Raw genomic sequence first — 22,035 nt, forward strand, 5'->3', positions numbered from 1 at the left:
AAGCCATATTTAAGAGCAAATTCATAGCCCTATTCATTATTAAATAATAATACATTAAAAAGTGAAATTAATGTTTAAACTCAAAAAGTTACAAAGAGAATAACTAAATAACAGTAGGGAGAGAAGGGAGAGTAAACTTAGTAGTAAAGATAAAAGCAGAAAAAATAGAGATCAATAAAAGATAAACTTCTCTCTGGTCTACTCAATAAATAGAAGATGTAGAAACACAATAAATTAAGGATATAAGCCAATTATAAAAGAACTAGAAGCCCGGTGCATGAATTCATGCACAGGTGGGGTTCAGCCAGTCCGGCCCCATTTGGTGGATCAGGGCTGGGCCTGTAGGGAGGAAGAGACAGCGGGAGGTTGGCCGGCTGGCCCACCCTGATCGGGCCCGATTAGGGCCAGGCTGGCTGGGAGGAGGGGCTGCAGGCGATTGGTCGGCAGGTCCTGCCCCTGATTGGGGTGGTGGGGACCCATTGGGGGCGTGCTGGCCAGGGGGAGGGGCTGCAGGAGGTTGTCTGGCTGGCCCTGCCCCCTATTGGGGTGGGGTGGGGGGCTATCAGGGGCAGGGCCAGTTGTGGGGAGGGGCTGCGGGCTGATAGGTGTGGGGCCGGGGGGCGGGGAGGAAGGGCCATTGGGGGCGTTGGCTGGCCACCCTGCTCTCCATTGGGGTGGGAGAGGCTATCAGGGGTGGGGTGGCTGGGGAGAGGAGCTGTGGGAGGTTGGCTGGCTGGCCTAATCCTCTGATCGGGCTGGTTCGCTGGTCACAGTGGGTGTCATAGCGACCAGCTGTCTGGTCATTCTGGCATTCTGGTCGCTGGCTTTTTATATATATAGATAGTTTGTATAATATAACAATAAATTTGAAATACTGACAAAATGGAGAATCTCCAAGGAAATTCTGAATCACCAAAATTGTGAGAAGAGAAAAACCTAAGAAAACTGAAAAATACCTAGGGAGTAAGTGGTTTCATGGCTACAGCTTTAGAATTTTAAAAAAGTATAATAGTAAAGCCATTAAAACTAATCTTGACACAATCCTATAAAAAGTATGTATGATACACGTATTCACACACCCCTAACTCACACACCAACACATTCACAGTGTAAAAAAAAAAAAATTCTATATGCAAACCACTAGCAGATCAAATTCAGCCCCAAAACAATAAACAAACATGACCTATATAATGAAAACAACAACACTTCTGGATAGGTAGAAAATTTAAAAATGAGAGAGAAACTATTTTCCTGGATGATGACTTCATATTGTTAAGATGACAATAATCCTTAAATCATTGTATAAATTCCTCCCCACCCCCCTGAACTTAAAATATCACAAGATCTGTTGGAAAAAACAGATGAAAATAGGCAAGCTCTCCTTGAGAGATATGAGAAATAATAACTTATGAGGTGCTGGGTGGCATTCTAAGAGCGTTGTACGCTTTAACTCATGAACCCTCACAGCAGCCCTCTGCGGTGGATACTATTACTATCCCCATTTTACAGATGCAGAAGCCTAGTCCAGGTTCAAGTAAACAGTCACACAGCATGTAAGTGATAAGGCTGGGACATGAACCTAGTCAAAATGGTTCCAGAGCCCAAGCTCTCAACACTGAGACCTACTTTCTCCCAGTGAAAGGAGGGCTTGCCAGCTCATATATAAAATTATATTATAAAGGTGGAATGATAAAATCTGTATTGTAGTAGCTTCACATGAGAGATCACTGGAACCAAAAAAGAAAGCTCAGAAACAGAAACGTACATCTAAAAATTTAGTATATGATAACATAGGCTTTCAAAAGAGCAGGGTAAAGGCAGATTGCTTGATAAAGGATGCTTGGACAAATGGCTAGCAAGTTGTAGAAAAACTAGATCCACACCTCACTCAATGTACCACAGAAGTACTAGAAGAAAATATGAGGAATATTTGTATAATCTCAGAGGTAGGGAAAGGACTTTCTTAGCATTATACCCAAGTTAGAAATCATAAGGGAAACAATATTTTCAATTACAGAAATGAAAAATGTTTGGAGATAAAGTATTTGCAAGTTATTACAGTTAAATATTTACTATGTTTAACATGTAACAAACTACAATTCATTAGAAAGATAAACACTCAAAATATAAATATGGACCAAGGAAAGTAAGAGGTGACTAACAAAAGAATAAAGTTGGTCAATAAGGATGTTGGAAAATGTGCAGTATATTAAAAAACAAAAACTTCAAACAACAGAGCTATCAAATTGACAACAACACTACATGGAAACTTGCAAAAGATGGAGAGAAGCTGGCAGGGCAGATGGAGACAAAGCAGCCAAGAGGTGGGAGAAAAAACAAGGAGTGGCTTCCAGAATGAGGAAGGGCTGTCTGTTCTGAGATACAACTAGGTGTCTGTGTTTGAGGAGGATGGAAAACGACCCATTGGCCTGGCCAGCATGGCCCAGTGGTTGAGCATTGACCCTATGAACCAGGAAGTCATGGTTTGACGCCTGATTAGGGCATGTGCCGGGTTGCGGGCTCAATCCCTAGTGAGGGCGTTTAGGAGGCAGCCAATCAATGATTCTCATCATTGATGTTTCTCTGTTCTCTCTCTCTCTCTCTCTCTCTCTCTCTCTCTCTCTCTCTCTCTCTCTCCTTCTGCCTTCCTCTCTGAAATCAATAAAAATATATATTAAGAAAAAGAAATAAACAACAACCCACTGGATTTTTGCAACAAGAGGCTCATTGGTAACCTCAGAGAGAGCAGTTTCCAGGGGTGGTGGACACCGAGGTCAAAATGGATGGGGTGACAAGGGACTGGGAAGCAAGGAATGGATACAGCAAGGGAACACAACCTGCCAAAAAAGTCTGGATGTGACAGAGAATCTCAGAGAATGGGCAAGAAGATGTGGGTTATGAAGAAAGATCTTTACTTTTAAGATAAGAGAGAAATGAGAAAAATTAAATTAAAACATTTTTTATTTGAGAAAGAAAGAGGAAGGGAGAGATGAAGAGAGAGGGACACAGAGAGAGAAACACTGATTTGTTGTTCCACTTATTTATACATTCCCTAAGGCCTGGTGCATGAATTTGTGCACCAGTGAGGTCCCTTGGCCTGGCCTGTGGGATCAGGCTGAAACCGGCTCTCCAACATCCCCTGAGAGGTTCCAGATTGTGAGAGGGCGCAGGCCAGGCCAAGGGACCCCAATGGTGCATGATCGGGGCCGGGGAGGGACACTGGAGGTTGGCCAGCCGGGGAGCGATCACAGGAGGGCTCCAGGATGTGTCTGGCCCATCTCACTCAGTCCCGATTGGCCTGACCCCAGCAGCAAGCTAACCTACCAGTCAGAGTGTCTGTCCCCTGGTGGTCAGTGCACGTCATAGTGAGCGGTTGAGTGGCCTTAGCATATCATTAGCATATAACGCTTTGATTGGCTGAATGGACCACCGGACATTTAGCATATTAGACTTTTATTATATAGGAATGGTTGCTTCCTGCATATGCCCTGAGGAGAGATTAAACCTGCAACCTTGGTGCATTGGGACCAACTGAGCTACCCAGACCAGACCTGAGAAAATGTAAATGCTGATGAGAAGGGCTTGGCAGAGGGGGAGGCTGAAGAAACAGGAGGAGGATGAATTACACAAGGCATAAGGTTCCAAGCATGTGGGAGGTGAGGGAGAATCTACAAGCAACATTTTTGAAACAGTGGGTTGCAGCCCACTGTTAGTGACCTGGTCATGAAGAGATGTGGTGGGTCATGAGCTGGATGCTAAAAGGAAAAAAAAAAAAAAAAAAAAAAAAGGAAAAGGAAGAGAATGGAAAATAACTGAGTGCATCATAGGAAATAAAAGGTAAGTGCTATTTGTGGATTGTATGTTTCAATTATGTGTGAGTGTGTACTGTGTTGCACTTCTTACTGTGAATTAAAGGTGTCTGAAGGTCCCTGATCTAAAGCCTAAATGGGATGCACAGTCTAAAGGGGGATTGGTTTTTGATGGGTGAGAATCTGTTATAAAAGGTGGAGAAGTGAGAGGAAGGAAGGATGGGGACGAGGATGATCTGCAGGCTGGTGCCTTTGATATTTGGAAGTTGAAAGTATTTTCTGGGAGGTGGGAGACAAGGTCATTTCCTGGTGCAAGGTGAGGAGAGGGGGCTGTTCGTGGGCTGGAGAGTGGAGAATGCTCGAGATAGCTTCCATGGAGAAGAGGAGAACAGACTGCCTTGAGAAATACAGATGGACTGCTTGGCCCTGCTGCAGGCTTGATCAAGATTGGTGCCACGGATTTGTAGCAGCGCCAATTTGTCTGCTTGGGTGATTTTCTCCAGCAGTGTTCACTCAAGCAGGAGAGGCCCCATCAGATTATCCTTGCTTCATTGGGTCTCTCTGGGCAAGTAAACTGAGGCAGCTCTGCTTATTAATGTATAGCTGAGATGGAAGCAGAGGGCTTACAAACCCACCCTTGAATTTCTTGCGCCTCTTTTTGCTCAGAAGCTCAGTGTATGTTAGTTTTCAACTGCACTGTCTTAATGTCATCTCTGGCACTGGAGCTGCTGGAAGGCGTCATTTAACTTCATTGGGCCCACGGAAGGTGTGCGTGGTTCTCAAGGTCACATCTTGAGGGGTGAGAGTGATCACCCAGCAGGGCTCATCCTTATCACAAATCAGAGTAAGTTAACACTTGGTTCTCTTGAGGAGGACACAGAGGATGCCTTCTAGAAACTCAGACACATTCCAAAAGGAGCCTCCGGGATAAATGCAAATGCTGGCCATGCATTCCTAAGCACAGAGTATGTCCTCTTATTGGATTACGAAGCCATGGATTGTGCTCAAGTTTTGGTATTCCTTTCTTTATGGGGGAGGGGGTGTGGTCCAATTCCCAGCACCCAAGCAGGCACGATTTGGGGGCTGCTGTCCTGAGTTAAATTAGCAAGGCACTCATCAGAGCTGACCCCTTACATTCCTGAAACTTTCATTCCGTGCCGCAGAGGTCTGTCTGTCTGTCTTTTCTAGCTGCCCCTTCACAGTCCTCTGAAAGCTTTCCTCTCCCACCTGATGTTCACATCCAGGACATGAAAGGATCTACAGGAGGTCCCCAAAAATGTATACACACTTTAACAGCTGATAGCTCCACTTTGAAAATGAAATGTATTTTAATAAACACTGCCTTTGTAATGATTCAAAGTGTGTGTCTACATTTTTGGGGACACCCTCTATTTTGGGGTCATCTTCGCACACTGCACGCTCCCTAAAGTATCCCATCCCACACACAACTCCTAAAGTATGCCTTCAGGACAGACCTGTTTTCCAAGCTCCAGACCTATATATCCAATGGTCTTTGAAACATCTCACCTGGCTCGAGGATTAATGGCGTCCCTGCTGTGTGCCAGTCACAGCTCTAGGTATGGATTGGCAACCAACCAGAAGATAGCCAAGTCCTTAGCCCTTGGGAAGTTTATATTCTAATAGGTGGCAAAGAACATAAGACAGGGCAGAGGGGAAAAAGTGAATGGACTGGGGTGGCCTCCTGTCAATAATGGGGTCAGCATGGCCTGTCTGAGGAGGTGGCCTGGCAGGAGCCAGCTATCCTAAGGGAAGATCGCTCCCAGTGGAGGGGGTTTTAAGTGCAAAGGCCCGAGGAGGACATGGGCTTGCTGTATGTGAAGGGTGGAGGGGAGGCCGATGTGCCATAGCAAGATGAACCACAGCTAGGCACAAGGGATGAGTAGGGGAGGACGGCGAAGGTCTTAGATAATGAGGAGTGTGGATTTTATCAGAGCCATTAAAGTAAGTAGGTCCAAAACCGAACTCCTTGTCTTCTTCCCCCAACCTGGTTCTCTTAGATTCTAGGATCTGGAATGTTCCCTGACATCAGCCAATGATCCAGACCTATTATCCCTGAGTTATGGGCTTTCCCTCTGCCCTCTTCTCACTCCCCAACTTCTCCTCCTGTACGCAGCTACCTCTCAAGTAAATACTAGTAGCCCAGACCCTCCTGCACGTTCCAGACTCAGTGTAAAACTGATGGACATCTCTCCAGGGTGATCCCACTAGCATCTCCAATGCGTGTCCCAAATTGAATGCCTTATCTATGTCCCGAAGCCTCCTTCCTTATCTCCATGAATGACAATACCCAGTTGCCTAAACAAAATACATCAGCTCCTTCTCCCTCAATCCCATATTCTATCAGTTACATACTTCTGTTGATTCTATCTCGTCAGTATCTCTTGCACTTGTCACACCCTCATCACACTCCTCTTAGGCTGAGGCCCTCTTCCCACTGCATCCCTCTACCTGGCTTCTCGGCTGTAAATCTCACTCCTTTTGAATCTATCCTCCATATTGGCCTCAGAGTGAATTCTGTAAATCACACATTTTCATGATGTTACATCCTTGCTTGGAACTCTTTAAAGACTCCCAATTGCACAGAGGGCAAAGCCCAGACTCCTCAGAAGGGATCAAAAGACCCCCAAAGACCTCAGGCACTTGCCTATCTCTTTAATCTTTATTTTTCCACTCCCAGCAGATGAAGCGCACCGCCCCCTCCCCCCCCCCCCCCCCCGCCCCCGGCTGCCCCTACATTCCAGCCACATTAAACTATGTATAACTCTAAAATGTGCAAGGGAAACCCCATGTCTTAGTGAGGCTATTTTCTCTTTCTAGAATGTTCTCTTCTCCTAGACTGAAAAACAGCACTTAGTGGCTGCTCACCATGATCAAAAAAGTATGTTTAGCCCTGGCCAGTTTTGTTCAGTGGTTAGAGCACTGGCCTGCAGACCAAAGGGTCACGGGTTTGATTCCCAGTCAAGGGCACATACCTCAGTTGCAGGTTCCCCAACCCTGGTCAGGGTGCATGTGGGAGGCAACCAATCGATGTGTCTCTCTCACCTCGATGTTTCTCCCTCTTTCTCTCCACCCCTCCTTCTCTCTGAAAATCAATGGAAACAATATCCTTGGGTGAGGATTAAAAAAAAAAAAAGAAAAGATGTTTAGATTTCCTTCCAGGGAATCTACAATGATCCAGGGGAGTTTACAGTTAGCTGGAGAGAGCTGCCTTCAAGACCATGGTGGAGCCTTACCCGACTCCCTGAGCAAATGGGAGTTAACCGGTGGCCTAGGGCAGCAACCCACTTCCTGAACCCATCGCCTGAGCCCCCCAGAAGACCGCCCTTGTACAAAGGGACTGTGGGAAGAGCCTAGAGTCCCAGGAGGGGTAGCCCAAGGTTCTCCCAGAAAGCCAATCTTAGAAAAGGTGAGCAGTGGCTCCCCCAGGAGCCACGGAGGCCAAGGCACCACAGCAGCCAGTGCTGCTCTGACCAAGTGAGGTGACACATTTGCCTGGAGGCTCACGGAGTGCGGGCAGGTGCTGGCAGTGCTGCAGGCAGCAGCTCCTGAGCCAGAAGCTGTGTAAACAGATCCTGGTAGCTTCTGACTCAGACCCTGAGAAGCGCAGTGGAGAAGGCAGGGTCTGTGTCAGGCCCTGGGAACACACCTCGCATACACATAAGTTTGAAAATTTTACAGAGTAAAGGACCTGTTTGTTCTGAACCCAAAGGCAAAAGCTGAAGTGAGCATGTCAGATATATCCTATTCCCCCACAAACAGCTCACAGCCCTGGTTTAGACCCTAAGGCTGGGTCAGCTTATCCACGGGAGGAGCTAGCTGTGGTCCTAGAATGCATAAACATGGCTTTTGGACTGGGTCCTGTGCTCACCTGTGTTTGCAGTTTAGTTATGGACAGATCCCTCAGCTGGAATGGGCTGAAATTATGCTCATGTATGATCCTCCAAGAATCTAAGAATCTTCCAGTTGGAATAAATCTTTCCTCCTCTATATTCTGGTGGCACTTTGTGGCCACATCTATTACTGCGAAAGTCCAAGACTGCTTTGTAATAAAAGTATGTGCTTGTCACACTCATTAGACTAGATCAGTGGTCGGCAAACTGCGGCTCGCGAGCCACATGCGGCTTGCGAGCTGTGGTTTGCCACTCCGTTGACTAATGAGTTTGCCGACCACTGGGATAGGGGCTTAATCACAAGGAACAACAACAGCCTGTAATTATTGGAATCAAGAGTCTAGGTCAGTGGTCGGCAAACTCATTAGTCAACAGAGCGGCAAACCGCGGATCTCGAGCCACAGTTTGCCGACCACTGGACTAGACTATGAGCTCTTAGAGGGCAAGAACCGTGTGAGAATCATGTCTGTTGCTCTCCCAATGCGGAGCACAAGGCCAGGTGCACAGCAGTCCCCGCTCCCGACTGTGGCATTCAAATGAAATGAAAGGCGGGCAATCACAACATCAGTTACAATGGGGATCTAACCATGACCAGCCAGGCCAGAATTCTGTATTTTAAAAAGCCCATGAAATGAAATAAAATCAAAAGCCCATGAATGGCCCTAGCCGGTTTGGCTCAATGGATAGAGTGTTGGCCTGCGGACTGAAGGGTCCCAGGTTTGATTCCAGTCAAGAGAACATGCCCAGGTTACAGGCTTGATCCCCAGTAGGGCGCGAGCAGGAGGCAGCTGATCAATATTCTCTCTCATCATTGATGTTTCTCTCTCTCCCTCTCTGAAATCAATAAACATATATTTTTTTTAAAAAAGCCCATGAATGATTCTAATGATTAGCTGGGTTTGGGTCCATTTTAGACTGGACATGACCACCAAAGACGCTGTTTCCCGTGACGTTCCTGCCTATGTAAACATAAAGGTAACAACCGATGTATGGAGCCCACACCGGCCTGGGAGGCTCTACTTCCTTGGCTGTGCTGGCAGCCTCCTCTGCCAGCCATCCCTTTAGCCAGTGTTTGCCTGATGGGCCTTGCCCAGACACACTGAAGACCTTTATTCCACGGCTCACTTCTTACAACCAGAGCCTGAGCCAAGCGCAGCCAAGCCTGACAGTCACGGGGAAGTCTCATCTCCTCAAACCAGTGTGGTGGGGTGTGTGTGGCTCTGTACAGTCAGCATCTGGTGGGCTTCTGAGGAGCCCAACACACCCATAGGCCCACACAATTTCAGGACTCTCCCTGTCTGCCACCCTGCCCTACCACGTGTCCCAGCTGTTTCTTGGTTTCCTCTCCATTCCCTGCTGTGAGGTCTTTCTGAAACTGCAGTTTCTGGCTGTGCAAAGACCCTGGATTCCCCCGGATGAGGGCCAAATCCAACCCCAGAGCCGCCTTCCCCCACAGGGTATCTGCCTATTTAAGAATAAATATACCAAGTGATATATGACCCCCACTGACCTGGTAGGGCAAATGTTGACTCTTGGACATTCTGTTAGGAAGTGATGACAGCCACCCTTATAACCATCCCTTCACCCAGGGTCAGCCCTCCCAGTCCTGGCCTCGCTCACAGGGGCTTACCCTTCCCAGGCTCCCCTGCAGTCCCAGCACCCTTCCTGGCCACACCTGAGTGCTCAGTCCCCAGTGCAGGAGCTCAATCCTACCCTCCCCACCCCCAGCCACCACCATGGACTTTCTGCTCAAGGAAATGACCCGTTTGGGTTCCTGGGGGCTCTACTACAGAGCACCCCCAACTCTGCATATCACTAGCGTAGTGAGACCACAGGTCTTTAGTGTTCTGGCTCCTGAGGGCTGGATAACAGAGGGAGGGGCCCCAGAGCTACACATGCTGGGTTTCAATTTCCATGAATTGGCCTGAAATACAAATGTGGACCAAAGCAATGCCCTGGTCCCCTGCTTCTCTCCTGGGGCCACCTGGGAGTTAATGGGACCTTTAATGAAGCCTAGAGAAAGGAGACGAATGTCACATCAGCAGAGGAAGTGCACACAGCTCTTATGGTGGCCTGGCCCCTGATAATAAGGGGTCCCCAGAAATCTGATCCCCCCACATGGAGGCTGAGGCTTTCAAACCTCAGCTGATCCCAATTCTGGCTCCGAATATCTGAAAAAGGCAATTTCCAAGGACTCTAGCTATTGTGATCATCTTTTCTGGGCCAAAAGAAAGGCTGCTTGAAATTGCACTTGTCCCAGAAAATCTGGGATTATTTGTTTGCAGGAATGCCAGGGTTCAGGTGCGGAGAGGAGAGAAAACAGAACATGCTTCACCTGTGTACGGGGCACTGAGGTCACGCAGGGAGAAAGGGAAAATCTGCCTATTAAAAAAATAAAGGTAGCTGGCGATGTATGTGACCTATATGAAGGAAACCACAAAGCCGTTATATTTAGAAAAATGAAAGTGGATGAACAAAAAGAGCGGCACGCCGTGCTTCTGGATGGGAAGGCTGTGCATTATAAAATGCCTATTTTCCTCAAGTTAATTTATAGTATAATAGGAGCGCACATACAACCTTTCAATAGGATTTTTTTCACTCTGACAAAATGATTCTAAAATTAATCTTGAACAACAAACAGATGAGAATCACAATGAATGTTCTGAAAGAGAAAATAATTAAGGGAGAAAGGAGTCATTCCCAGCTCTGCCAGATATTAGAACATATTCTAAAACAACAATTAAAATTATTCAATACCAGTGCAAAGATAGAAATAGAGCAGCGGAACAAAGTGGGGACTCAAGAAACAGAGTTAACTACATTTGAGGATTCAGTGTGCGATAAAACAATTCATTTCCCTCAAATAAAAGGGGAAATGAATTACTTAATAAATCATGTTGGAAAACCACATAATAGTTGGCACAATATTATACATTCATCTAAATACACTCCAGATGGATTAACAAATTATATATTTTAAAAAATATCAAATTGCCGAGAAATAACCCAAAATAGAACAAACTGTTTCTCAGACATGTGGCGGAATGATAGTGTTGTCCGCTATGAAAAGAAATAAAAAATATTGAGCGATTTGTCTATATAAAAATGTAAAACGACTGTACAATGCAAACTAGCAAAAGAAAAAAGGAGAACAAGAGATTGGGAAATTATGTATAAAAATGCCAAGAAGAGTTTCTATCCACAATATAGAAATAGCAGCGCCTTCAAACTAGAAAGGAAAATGCCAACACAACATTCTCGAAGCTGCAAGTCGGTACAGACAGTTGTTACACAGGAATTGCTACACAGAGCTGGACCCAGACCAGCTGGACAAGAGCCAGGACTGGAGTCTCTGTCCAGGGTCTGGTGCTGAAAATCCCGACACCCTTTTCACACCTCTTACTCAACAGCGCCATGCCAGCAGGCTCTCAAACCTACTTCCGCGGACCCCACCTCCCTTCTTTCATCACATACAGTTGACATCAGCCAACACTTTTAGGAAGTACTGCAAATAAGATATCCAGACGAGCATTGCATGTGTGTGCACACGCGTTTGTGGGTCTATACACCCTCCTTTGCCCAGGCTCAAACCCCATGGCTTCTCTCAGAACTCAGCACTGCCACTCGGATGGGCCCCTTTTCACCAGGGCCCCAACTCTGCCCTCCTGTCTTCCAGGCCCAGCTATTCTAACAGCGTTGACGTATGTCCATGCTCTGTGAGAAGAGGGGCTGTTGCCTCTCACACACGCAATGCCTATGTGTTAAGTAAAAGAATGAGTCTTCATGGGGGCAATCCTAAACACCTCTGCATCACCAGTGCTTTCTATCTGAGAAACTACATTTTGAACCACACGAGCCCACTTTAATTTACATAATTATGTCTATCTTCTTGTTGGAGTGAGCTCTTTGAGGTCAAGAACTATGCCCCAATCATCTCTGAATTTGCAGCACTTATCATAACATTTGGCACGTTGTAGAAGTCAACAAGGATAAGCTATAGGGGATATATGCAACTGACACCCATTAAAATCGCCATTATTAAAAGGCCACACAAATACTTGAGGTTTGGCAATGCTGATAAAGGTTACAAGTGATATATATAAACTCTATGAAGAAAACCACAAAGTTGCTTTATTTAGAAAGAAGATGAACACAAAAGAGAAACAGCCACATTTCTGAGTGGGAAGGGCACGCATTATATGAATCTTATTCTTTAACCTTAGCGCTTTTCTTGCTGGCATTATGAACTGGCACACACTATTGGGGAGCAATAAAAGACTGATAGCTATAGCTGTTAGAGGGGAGGGGGTTGGATGGCGGGGTGAAAAAAAGGTGAAGGAATTAAGTAAAAAAAACAACAACAACATAAAACAAAAAAATTCAAAGACACAGACAACAGTATGGTGACCACGATAGGGAAAGGGAGGTTAGAGGAGGCAGAAGAGGGTAAAGGGGGGATATATGGTGATAGATGGAAACTTGACTTTGGGTGGTGAACACACAATACAATATGCAGATGATGTATTATAGAACTGTACACCTGAAACCCATATAATTTTATTAACCAATATCACCCCAATAAATTAAAAATTAAAAAAAGAAAGCACAGCAGCCATTCCAGAGGGGAAAAAGAGTCTGTACATCAGGACTTATAAAAATGTTCCTGCCCTGGCCCAACAACCTCACTCCTAGAAATAATTCAAGAGAAGAAAAAAACAGCCATAAGCATGAGGATGGTCATTAGAGCCTTACAGAATATAACTGAACATAACTGGCTAAGCAATGGTCCATTCACTAGACAGAATAGTCCTCAGATGTTAAGAACGATAACGATGAAAGATCTGTAGAAGCCTGGCAAGATATGCAACACAATGTGAACCTTAAAACACAGAATGCAAGATGGTATGCTCACTTTGATTAACACCAAGTGAAATATGCGTGTACATGGGTAAGAATAAAAGAATGAACAAATTTGAAATGGGTTTGGGTTTTAGGATGTGAAATTAAGAGTACTGTATTTATTTAACCTTTTAAATTTATTTAAACTTTTAAAGAATAGAACGTACCAAAAGCCTGTGTTGCTCCAGATACTTGTTGAAATGGAGTTATACACATTTCATAGGACATGGTGCTAAGAAACTCCCCCTTCAACCTCCCTGAGCAGGCTCATCCCCAGAGGTCCTCCAGTTTAGAATTTGACCAGGAAGAGTCATACCCTCTTATGCAGTTGACCTTGTACATAGCAGGTACTCAATAAATCAAAAGTGGGTGGATAAATGGATGAGGAGAAGGGATGAGAGAAAGTAAAGATTAGGAAAAGGCTTCTACACTGGTATAGTGCATACTGGTATGTACACAACATTGACATAGTTTCCACAAAGGTTATGGATCTTGCCCTCATGAATTTAAGTCTTGTTATCTCTGTTACTGAGTTATGGGAATAACTCAGCCAAAGGTTAGCTTCCGTACCCTGGCCTAGTACTTTTGCCTAAGACTTCTTGCCCTTCCTGCTGCAGATGACTCCTTGGGTTCTGGAAATTGGGTGCAATGGAGAGATGGCAAGATTAGGAGTAGGAACCTGCTCTGCCAATAACAGTTCAAATTCCAGCCCATCACTTAATGGCTCCATAACCTCTGAGCTAGTGATCTTGTTTCCTTGGAATTTGCTATCATCTATAAAATAAGAGAATAAAAATTCCATTAAATTATAGGGAAGAATCACATCTTCCCAATGACATGAAACATCTAATAAATATCGGCATCTGCCCCTACCCCATGCTTTCTCACTGTCACAATTCTATAGGCTCCTGAGTTTGGTCATAGCCTCACTTAAAATGAAAATACCCAGATTTCTTCATACTTGGAATTTGGTAAGACTAAATTATCCTAGACCAGTGCTTCCTGATCTTGGGTGGTGTTTTCCCCAGGCCTGCCACAACTGTTGGAGGGGCATGTGTATGGGCTGCTGCCTTTGAGTGGGTAGAGGACAGGGGTCCTTCTGAACATCGTGCAGCACACGAGGCTGCCCCCAAAGAATCACCTGGTCCAAAATGTCAGTAGTGATGAGGTTGAGAATACTGATGACCCTATGACCCAATCCACTCCTCTGTCCAGCAATGTGTGCATGTGTGTCCTGGGGCGGGGTTGTACTGGGGAAGAACTCTAGAGGACTAGTCAGATGGTACTAGTAGAGGACATTTCCCACAGCATCTCTGTGTAGAACACCTTCCTTTACTCCCAACCCAAATCCTATTTCTGCCGTGACATTTCCTTTGAGCACCCAGGGACCCACTTCTCCCTCCTTGGTCTCTTGAGATTTATATCTTCGACTGTGCCCATCCCAGGAGGCCCTGCCCTCACCTTTCACAGATGCCCCAGACAGGAGGAACTGAGCAATGAGGACCCACACTATCTCCTGGTGGTTTACAAGATGGTGAAGGCAAGCTTGCATTTCTGCAGTCTCAGCATATCTCTGGGTTAAGGCTGTTTTGTAACTGCTTTTGAAAGTGGCTGCTAATGGACTGATAATTGGTTTCCTGGCTATTTTATGAAGTGTGAAACACTCTGCCAGCCCATCAACAAAGCATCAAGTATTGTGTCAACCACCCACCACCAGAGTTATTTGTATCTTCCTCACTGTCTCTCTTCTTATGGAGTCAGGGGAATGGTTGCATGGGAAAGGCTCTCTATGCTTTTGTAGGAAAGAGGATGAAATATCAGAGCGTGAGGCAGGTGAAGAACAAGTGCACCCTGGCCAGAGATTTCTCCCAGGACACCATGCTGAGCACATTCCCAGGCAGACTCAACAGCTGTGAACCCAGTGCACGGTGCTTGGCACAGCACAGACACTCAGTAAATTCTGTTGAATGGATGGAGAGCGGTACTACTTCCAACTGAGTCTGAGCAGGGATCCCTGGACATGTGAATTAACCAGGGAGGAAGACAGACTCAGAGGGAAGACGCTGGCTCCACCTCTTCTTTCAAAATGCTGTGCACTGTGAGAAACATCATCTTCTTTAAAAACCTCGTGGAAAAAGACCATCTATTGAGCATCTACTACTGTGAGGGCAGCTCAAAAGCCAACACAATTATTCTGAAGTCTCTGCTGGCTACAGAAGATGTGCTGAAACATGAAGGAAAGCGTGCATTTGTGCAGTCTCGGCAGGGCGATTCTCGGGAAAAGAGTTGTTTTTGAAGAAAATGTTTCAAGGGAAGAACAAGGCACTGCTTTCCACTTTGGGGGACAATTGTTCAAAGAAATCTGAGCCATGAAGATATTTCCCCAATCTCCTTCTTAATTTCCAGAAGGAAAGAACAGCATTGTTTGCTAAGTATTGCATTAATATTTATTGTGACTAGTGCGGGGCAAAATTTCAGGCACTTAAGCTGACTTTCACTGGAGAGGCTTTTGCATTTACATTATGATGGCTTTATAAAACACTGGGACTGACTGTACTTTTTATACGTTTATAGATGCTCACAGATGTCCCTTTCCTATTGATCACATCATCATATATTTGATCTGGGGTCAGGAGCAGAACACCAAAGTTTAACATTATCCCTCATTCAAAGTGTGACGTGCTGTGTGAATGACCCATTTCAGGAAATGGTCTCCAACCATTTATTGTGAAAAATGTGAGAACTGCTCATATCACGGTTCTCTTTTTCTTTTCTTTTTTAATCCTCACCTGAGGATATTTTTCCATTGATTTTAGAGAGAGTGAAAGGGAGAGACAGAGAAAGAAACACCAATGTGAGACAGACACATCTATTGGATGCCTTCACACACACCCCAACCAGGGCTCTGGATGGAGCCTGCAACCCAGGTACATGCCCTTGACCGGAATCAAACCCAGGACCCTTCAGTCCGTAGGCTGATCCTCTTTCCACTGAGTCTAACCGGCTAGGGTGGTCCTTTTTTCTGTAAATATAATCATAGAAGCTTAGAATTCTTGTAGCCAGAATGGAGAGTTATCTCTTGGATACATTAGTGAAGCAAAATCCAGAGCAAAGGCGTTCTGGCCACCATCATGCAGCTGAGCCGGGACAAAGAAATATGTCTCCGATTTTGAATCCAAAATTTTCTCAAGGCTTGCTCATCACCATCCTTTCACCGTTCGTTAGCCTGTGAGCCACCCCATCCCCACCCCGACCCCTGAGGCACAGCCTAGAACCTGTGGAAATAGCAACTTGGGGGCTGGGAGCTTGGTGGAGCTGCCAGGTGGCGCCCCTCCCTTTCATGAAATACAAATGCAACCTTGCTGTGTGGTGCAAAGACCTGGGGCCAACTGGTGCTCTCTGGCCTCCTCCACTGAAGCCATCATCCCTGAGACGTGAGCTATGTCCTGCTCCGTCCAAATGACCAGGAAAACCTGAGTGATGGGACTGCCTTGGGAAGCCATCCTGCTAGGTCTCAGAATCGTCCAGAAAAAGAGACGCTGTACTGGCCCCCAGAGCGCCTGCCTGCCTCACTGTTCTCATCACTAAGCCCAGGGCCCCTACGCCTTATTTACACCGCAGAGAACACTGCCTGGTACTCGCCAGGACAGCTCCGCCCCCTTCTTCACAGCTGTCTGCATCAGCTCCCAGAGCTCCGGAAGCTGCCAGCCTTGCTCCTGGAAACTAAGGGCCTGCTGGTCCTCTGCCCTTACTGAAGGTTCTAGAAAGATCTCCTAAAACTACTCCTAAGAGCCAAAGGGTCAAGTAAATCCTGGGAGATCTTGTGTGACAGCCCAATCTCCCTCTCCCCAGGTAGCATTCTGCTACATCCAGGTCTCAGTTTGTGGGGCACGGAACTTGATCCAGCTCGGAAGTAGCTGGCTGGTCTGCCAACCACTTTATTCCCATCAGCTCTTGGCCCTAGAGGCCTGGCCCTTTCCAGTTCTCCCTGCCTTGCTTTATGTACTTGGATTTCAGAGATGAAGCCCCATGGTACCCTGGACTCCCATAGCTTGTGCCTTTACCTTCTGAAGCCCTACCTCCAACCTGCCCAGCGGACCTCCACTCCACTCACCGGCTCCTGCCGTGAGAGTTGGGGAGGAGAGGTCTCTATGACTGGCAGGCCCCTTGCTCCTATGCTCCCTGAGCTGCTTCCTGCTGGCTCTACCCCTCCAGTCCCCTCGGTGTGCAGTGTGCTATGAGGTGAACACTGCCCGGCACTCTATTCTAACCATGTCAGGCCACAGAGCTGGGCAGATTTCATGCAATTTTATTATTTTCAATAAGAGTGATTTGTTTAATGTGTACCTAAGAGTGATTTGATCTTTAAACCTCTGCAAGAATTTTTACATAAACTCACAAGTCATCAAAAATGCTGGGTTAAACTAAACAAAGTGATTTTTTTTGTTGTTGTTTGAAAAGTATAATCACAATGATGTGACCCAACTCACCAATTCATACACCAAACTCTCAGTCAGCACGGATGTTCCCTGATAGCCTCTAAGGTTATTTCCTCCCCCATCCCTGGGGACCACTGTTCCCTCGTATTCAGCACTCAGAGGCTCCAAGAAGCTGGCTGAGAAGAGCAGAGGGTCAGGCTGTCTGCCCTTCCCCGAGAGAAGCAGATTGAAAGAGATGGAGAAGGCTGGGCAGTGAGGGTTGGGAGAAGAAGTGACAGCCCAGAAAAGCTGGATCCTTTGATTTCTCAATAGAGACCAAGCCTGCACCACTCTTAGCTACACACAGTCCCCTCACACTTGCCAAACCCACTGGGACCCTGGACTTTAAGTATTATTTGCGTTGAAAGAATGACCATCCCGTCAAAGAAGAAAGATGGGCCTCCTCATCATTTCCATAGAACAGAGCACTCAACTCCAACTTTCTTGCCAAAAGATCAATAATCCAAAGACAGCTTGACCCCCACCCTCCATAAATCAAATCCAAGAGGAAGCAGTTTGAGAAAACTTCCTATGTCCTGGCAAGGCCATGGCTCCCCACAGCACTCTGAGGCTGGTACAGAGTCCAATCTTATAGACTTACTAGTCCCTTCCACCCTGGCTTGACTGTCTGGTGTCACTGGTGGCAACGAGGGTGAGGAGGAAATGTCTGGGTCTGAGCCTAGTGAACTGAGCCCCAGTGGCCTATACCTTGCTCTCCAGGATCACCAGGGAGGGAAGATGGCATTGAAGAAGGTCCCCAAATGTCAAGGGCAACCCTTCTCAGTGCTACAGTCTATGTCACTGCCAGAAATGAGGACCCCACCAGCAGTGTTGAGAGGAATAGAAGAAACCAACCAGAGCGATGTTGTTAGGATCTACAAGGTTCCCAAGGATGGGGCCCCTGAATAGCTGGGATTGGCCCTTGCCTCTGGGCGGAGACCCCACGTGGTCCCCTCCTGCTCACTTACACACGCAGCCTGGCTTCTTAGCCGACCACTGGTTATTCTTTTGGCACGTGATTGCCTTCTGCCCCACCAGCTCAAAGGCAGGCTGGCACTCAAATTTGAGTGTGTCACCGTGGCGAAAGCGAGAGCCTTCCCTCTGGCCATAGGCAGGCACGCCGGGGTCGCCGCAGCTGCCCTGCTCGATCTCTGAAAGACAGGAAGACAAGAAAACAGAGACAAAAGTTGACTTCATTCCCTTGTGGAGCCGCAGCTCCTCAGCCACGAGTCAGTGCTTCCAGTGAAACAGGCAGATCTTCAGTGAGCAACCTTGCCTCCTGTCAAACGCCCAAGCACCTATCCACAGAAAGTGTTCGTAGGTGCTTTCATTCTGGGAAGGTGGGTCTACCTCCTTCTTGGGATGCCTGTCCCACCAGCTGACAAGCCCCGAAGTTTGCAGACTCTCTTGCTGAACTTGACTTGCATTTGTATTCCTAATGCTACCTGACAGATCTTGAGTGCAGTCCGTTCCGGAGTGGCAGCGGCAGGCACAAGATGAGAAGGCAGCTGATGCTTGGCTGCCTGCCTTTCCCCAAACCAGAGATTGAGAATCAATATTGGCTGCATGAAGATATTTTTTTAAATTCAATTTGAGACGGTAGCAGGTAAAATGAAACAAATGACTTGTTAGCTATGCTTTTAAGTTCATCTGACTCAACAATGGTGAGTCAGACTTGGGCTAGGTTCCCTGGGACAGTTCTGGGGCCTGGACTAAGGGGGCACAACGGGCTGGCTGCCTCACAAGAGAGTCATTCAGGGCCCAGGCACCCCAGGAAAGGAATCTGTCCTCACCAAGACCTTGGAGTTTCCTCCGGAGGAGACACCCCCACTTTCACCAGCCTTGTGTTTGGTGCTGTGAGAGATGATGGTGGAGGAGGCAGGAGGGGAGGGCGGGGAGGACAGAGGAGAAGGGGAGAAGAAGAAGCCCTGCTCCCAGGGGGGAAGGCATCCTGAGAGAAATATAGGGAGTAATAAATGAAATAACAGATGGTAGGTGAGGACTGGAAGAGTCCCATGATTTGGGAGAGAGGGGGCTGGAGTAATGGGAGGTTTTTGGATACCTTCCCAGGCTTTTCATGCCAAGGGGAACCTGGCTTTTCTGTAGACATCATTATGGGCTGCCAGGAGCCACAGTCCCCAAAGTTGCCGTGTGTGACCTAACAGGCAGCTTTGTGCATTGCCTTATATGGGTGGGCACTTGGTTGTCACATTCATGTTACCCCCCAAACCAGGGCCTCCAGCTCCCTGCTGAGAGCTGGCAGAAAGAAGGGTGTGTGTGTGTGTGTGTGTGTGTGTGTGTGTGTGTGTGTGTGTGTGTGGTCTCAAACATCTAGGGTCCTTGGGTGTGAGGGAAAGTGGGTGGACCAGGCCAGGTGCCAGGTCTAAGGGCTCATGCACAGATCGGCTCTCCCATTTCTCATCTCACATGTCCTCTGGGCCTCACCTTCTACACACACACCTGCCGAAAGCACTTCTGATCCCCTCTGATGCTGGTTTTCCTGTGCAGGGCCTGGGGGCACACACTGAGGCACTCCCGGGAAGGCGGTGGCTTTGCTCTAGGTCCCTGAATTGCAGGGTCTCCAAGGGAAGGAAGAAGGGGCCCCTGGGACAAATCAATCTGGAGAAGCAAGCAGCAAGGCCCTCTTTCTTCTAGGGGTTCCCTTTTTCCTGGGGTGTGAGACCCTGGCAAGGACTGTCACTGCAGGCATTCAGAGACCTAACGGAAGTTACCCAGCATCTGAAGACAGAGCTGAATCCTACTCCATAAGCTAGGTCCCAGACTTAAGGTTTCTTAGTGAGGTCCCACCATGCTGTAGAAGATACACAGGTGGGGTACACCTTCAATGTCCCTGCCAACAGCTGCTGGGGTGTGATCAGCTCAAGAGAACCAGCGTTCTCAGAGGGAGGAAGGAATCTGCCAGCTCTCCCCCAGGTGTAGGTATGGGTCTTCCCCCATGCCCACATCCACCCCTTTCTCCTGTGTCAGTGCCACCAGAGCATGTAATGAGCACCTGCTATGTGCCAGTCCCTGTGCTAGAGACCAGAGATCTGGACTTGGGTTCTGCTGTCCATGGCCAAACAACCTAGTTGTGATATGGCGAGGGAGAAGGTATTTATGACACTGTGATTGTGCTGCGGAAGGGCCCAGAAGGATACCTAATGCAAACGTGGAGGGTGGGGCTGGAAGTAGGATGTGCGGAGTGAGGCACTAACCTTGGGCACAAAACTTCAGGAGTCAGCAAAAGCTCAGGAACCAAAACCATATCTTAGTGTAATATTTTTTAGGAACTCAAAATTAATGACTAGGAATGCAATCCAACATTAAGAAAAGTACCAAGACCTAAACTGAAGACCAGATCTGACCTTGCATTTGGATGACTCACCTCACTGGTCTCACCCTAGTCCTCATCATCAAAGCCTGTGGTTATTTCAAATGTTGATGTTTTTAATCACCGACATTTTCCATTAATCTTGATTTTAAAGTTACATTAAAATATTTGTATTAATTACTGAGTTTTTTGGCATCCTTCACCTCCTTTAAATTTTATGCCCAAAGTGAATGCCTTGCTCCCCTCACCCCAGTCCCAGCCCTGGCATCAGGGAAGGCTTCTTGGAGGAGGTAATGTCTAAGCTGAAATCTGAAGCCTGAGCAGGAGCCAGCAGGTGAAAGGACAGGGGGATTCATTGCAGCATCATTTACAATAGCCAAGACATGGATAGATGAATGAATAAGGAAAATGTAGTGTGTACACACACACACACACACACACACACACACACACACGAACATTATTCAGCCATAAACAAGAAGGAAATCTTGCCATTTGTGACAAAATGGATGAAATTTGAGGGCATTATGCTAAATGACATAAGCCAAACAGAGAAAGGTAAATACTGTATAATCTCACTTATACATGGAATCTAACAAATCTAAACTCATAGAAACAAAGAGTAGAGCAGTGGTTGCCAGGGCTGGGGGATGGGGGAATGAGATGTTGGTAAAAGGGTACAACGTTCCAGTTATAAGATGGGTAAGTTCTGGAGATGTAATGCACAACATGGTGAGCACATGACTATAGTTCACAATACTATATTGTATATTTGAAAGTTGCTAAAAGAGTTGATGTTAAAAGTTCTCATCACACACACACAAATTGTAACTATTATGATATGATAGTCGTGTTGGCTAATCATATCATGGTAACCATTTTACCATATACACACATATCAAGTCATCATGTTGTACACACACTTACACAATGTTATCTGTTAATTATATTTCAGGGAAGCTGGGGGAAAAGAGAGGAATGAGTGGGAGAGAAGGGAGAAGAAGAACCCTTGAGGTGGAGATGAGGCCATGCAAAGTCTCAGTGGTAAAACTGTAGGAATGCAATGACAACGGTGATACTAACTAGCTAACAGTTGTTATAACTAATAACTCCAGTACTGATTATATGCCGGCAGCCACTTGGAGCACTTTAGATATATTGACTCATTTCATCCTTACAGCAACCCTGAGAGGTAGGTACTATGATAGCCATTTTAAAATGAAGGAAACTGAGGCACAGATCAATCATGTAAGGCCATAGAGCTAGAGAATAGTGGATCAAAAATCCAAATGGGTTGAATGGTCCCAGGGCTCCTAACCACTGTGCAATATTGCCTTTCTACACACAAGGTACTGTCGGCAAGGTGCCGAGAGATGAGGCTGGAGAAGGCAGCGGGGCCAACCCATGGAAGGGCCTGTGAGATCTGCTAATAAGACTGAGCTACAGATAACAGGCAACTGGGAGTCCACAAAGGGGTCCATTCTATTCAGCATTTCATATTGTATATTCTGAAAGATCACTCCGACTGTTATCTGGAGAACAGTCAGGAGCAGTCATTATGGAGGCAGAGGGATCATTCACTCATTTAACAAATGCCTGCGTGTCTA

At 46.6% G+C, this 22,035-nt stretch overlaps 1 protein-coding gene across 4 annotated transcripts in view; it reads right to left on the bottom strand.

Annotated features, from left to right (window-relative positions):
- Positions 1-22,035, bottom strand: part of CSMD2 (CUB and Sushi multiple domains 2) — a gene marked incomplete at its 5' end in the record, with an annotated part of 547,039 nt that overhangs the window by 197,398 nt on the left and 327,606 nt on the right. For all 4 annotated transcript variants that reach the window (XM_080658115.1, XM_080658114.1, XM_080658113.1 and 1 more), the window contains one exon: positions 18,066-18,248. In XM_080658115.1, coding sequence (XP_080514241.1) covers positions 18,066-18,248 — 183 coding nt within the window. The remainder of the gene's footprint in view (positions 1-18,065; positions 18,249-22,035) is intronic.

This window comes from Plecotus auritus (genome assembly GCF_963455305.1).
Source record: "Plecotus auritus genome assembly, chromosome: 2".
NCBI classification, from domain to species: Eukaryota; Metazoa; Chordata; class Mammalia; order Chiroptera; family Vespertilionidae; genus Plecotus; species Plecotus auritus.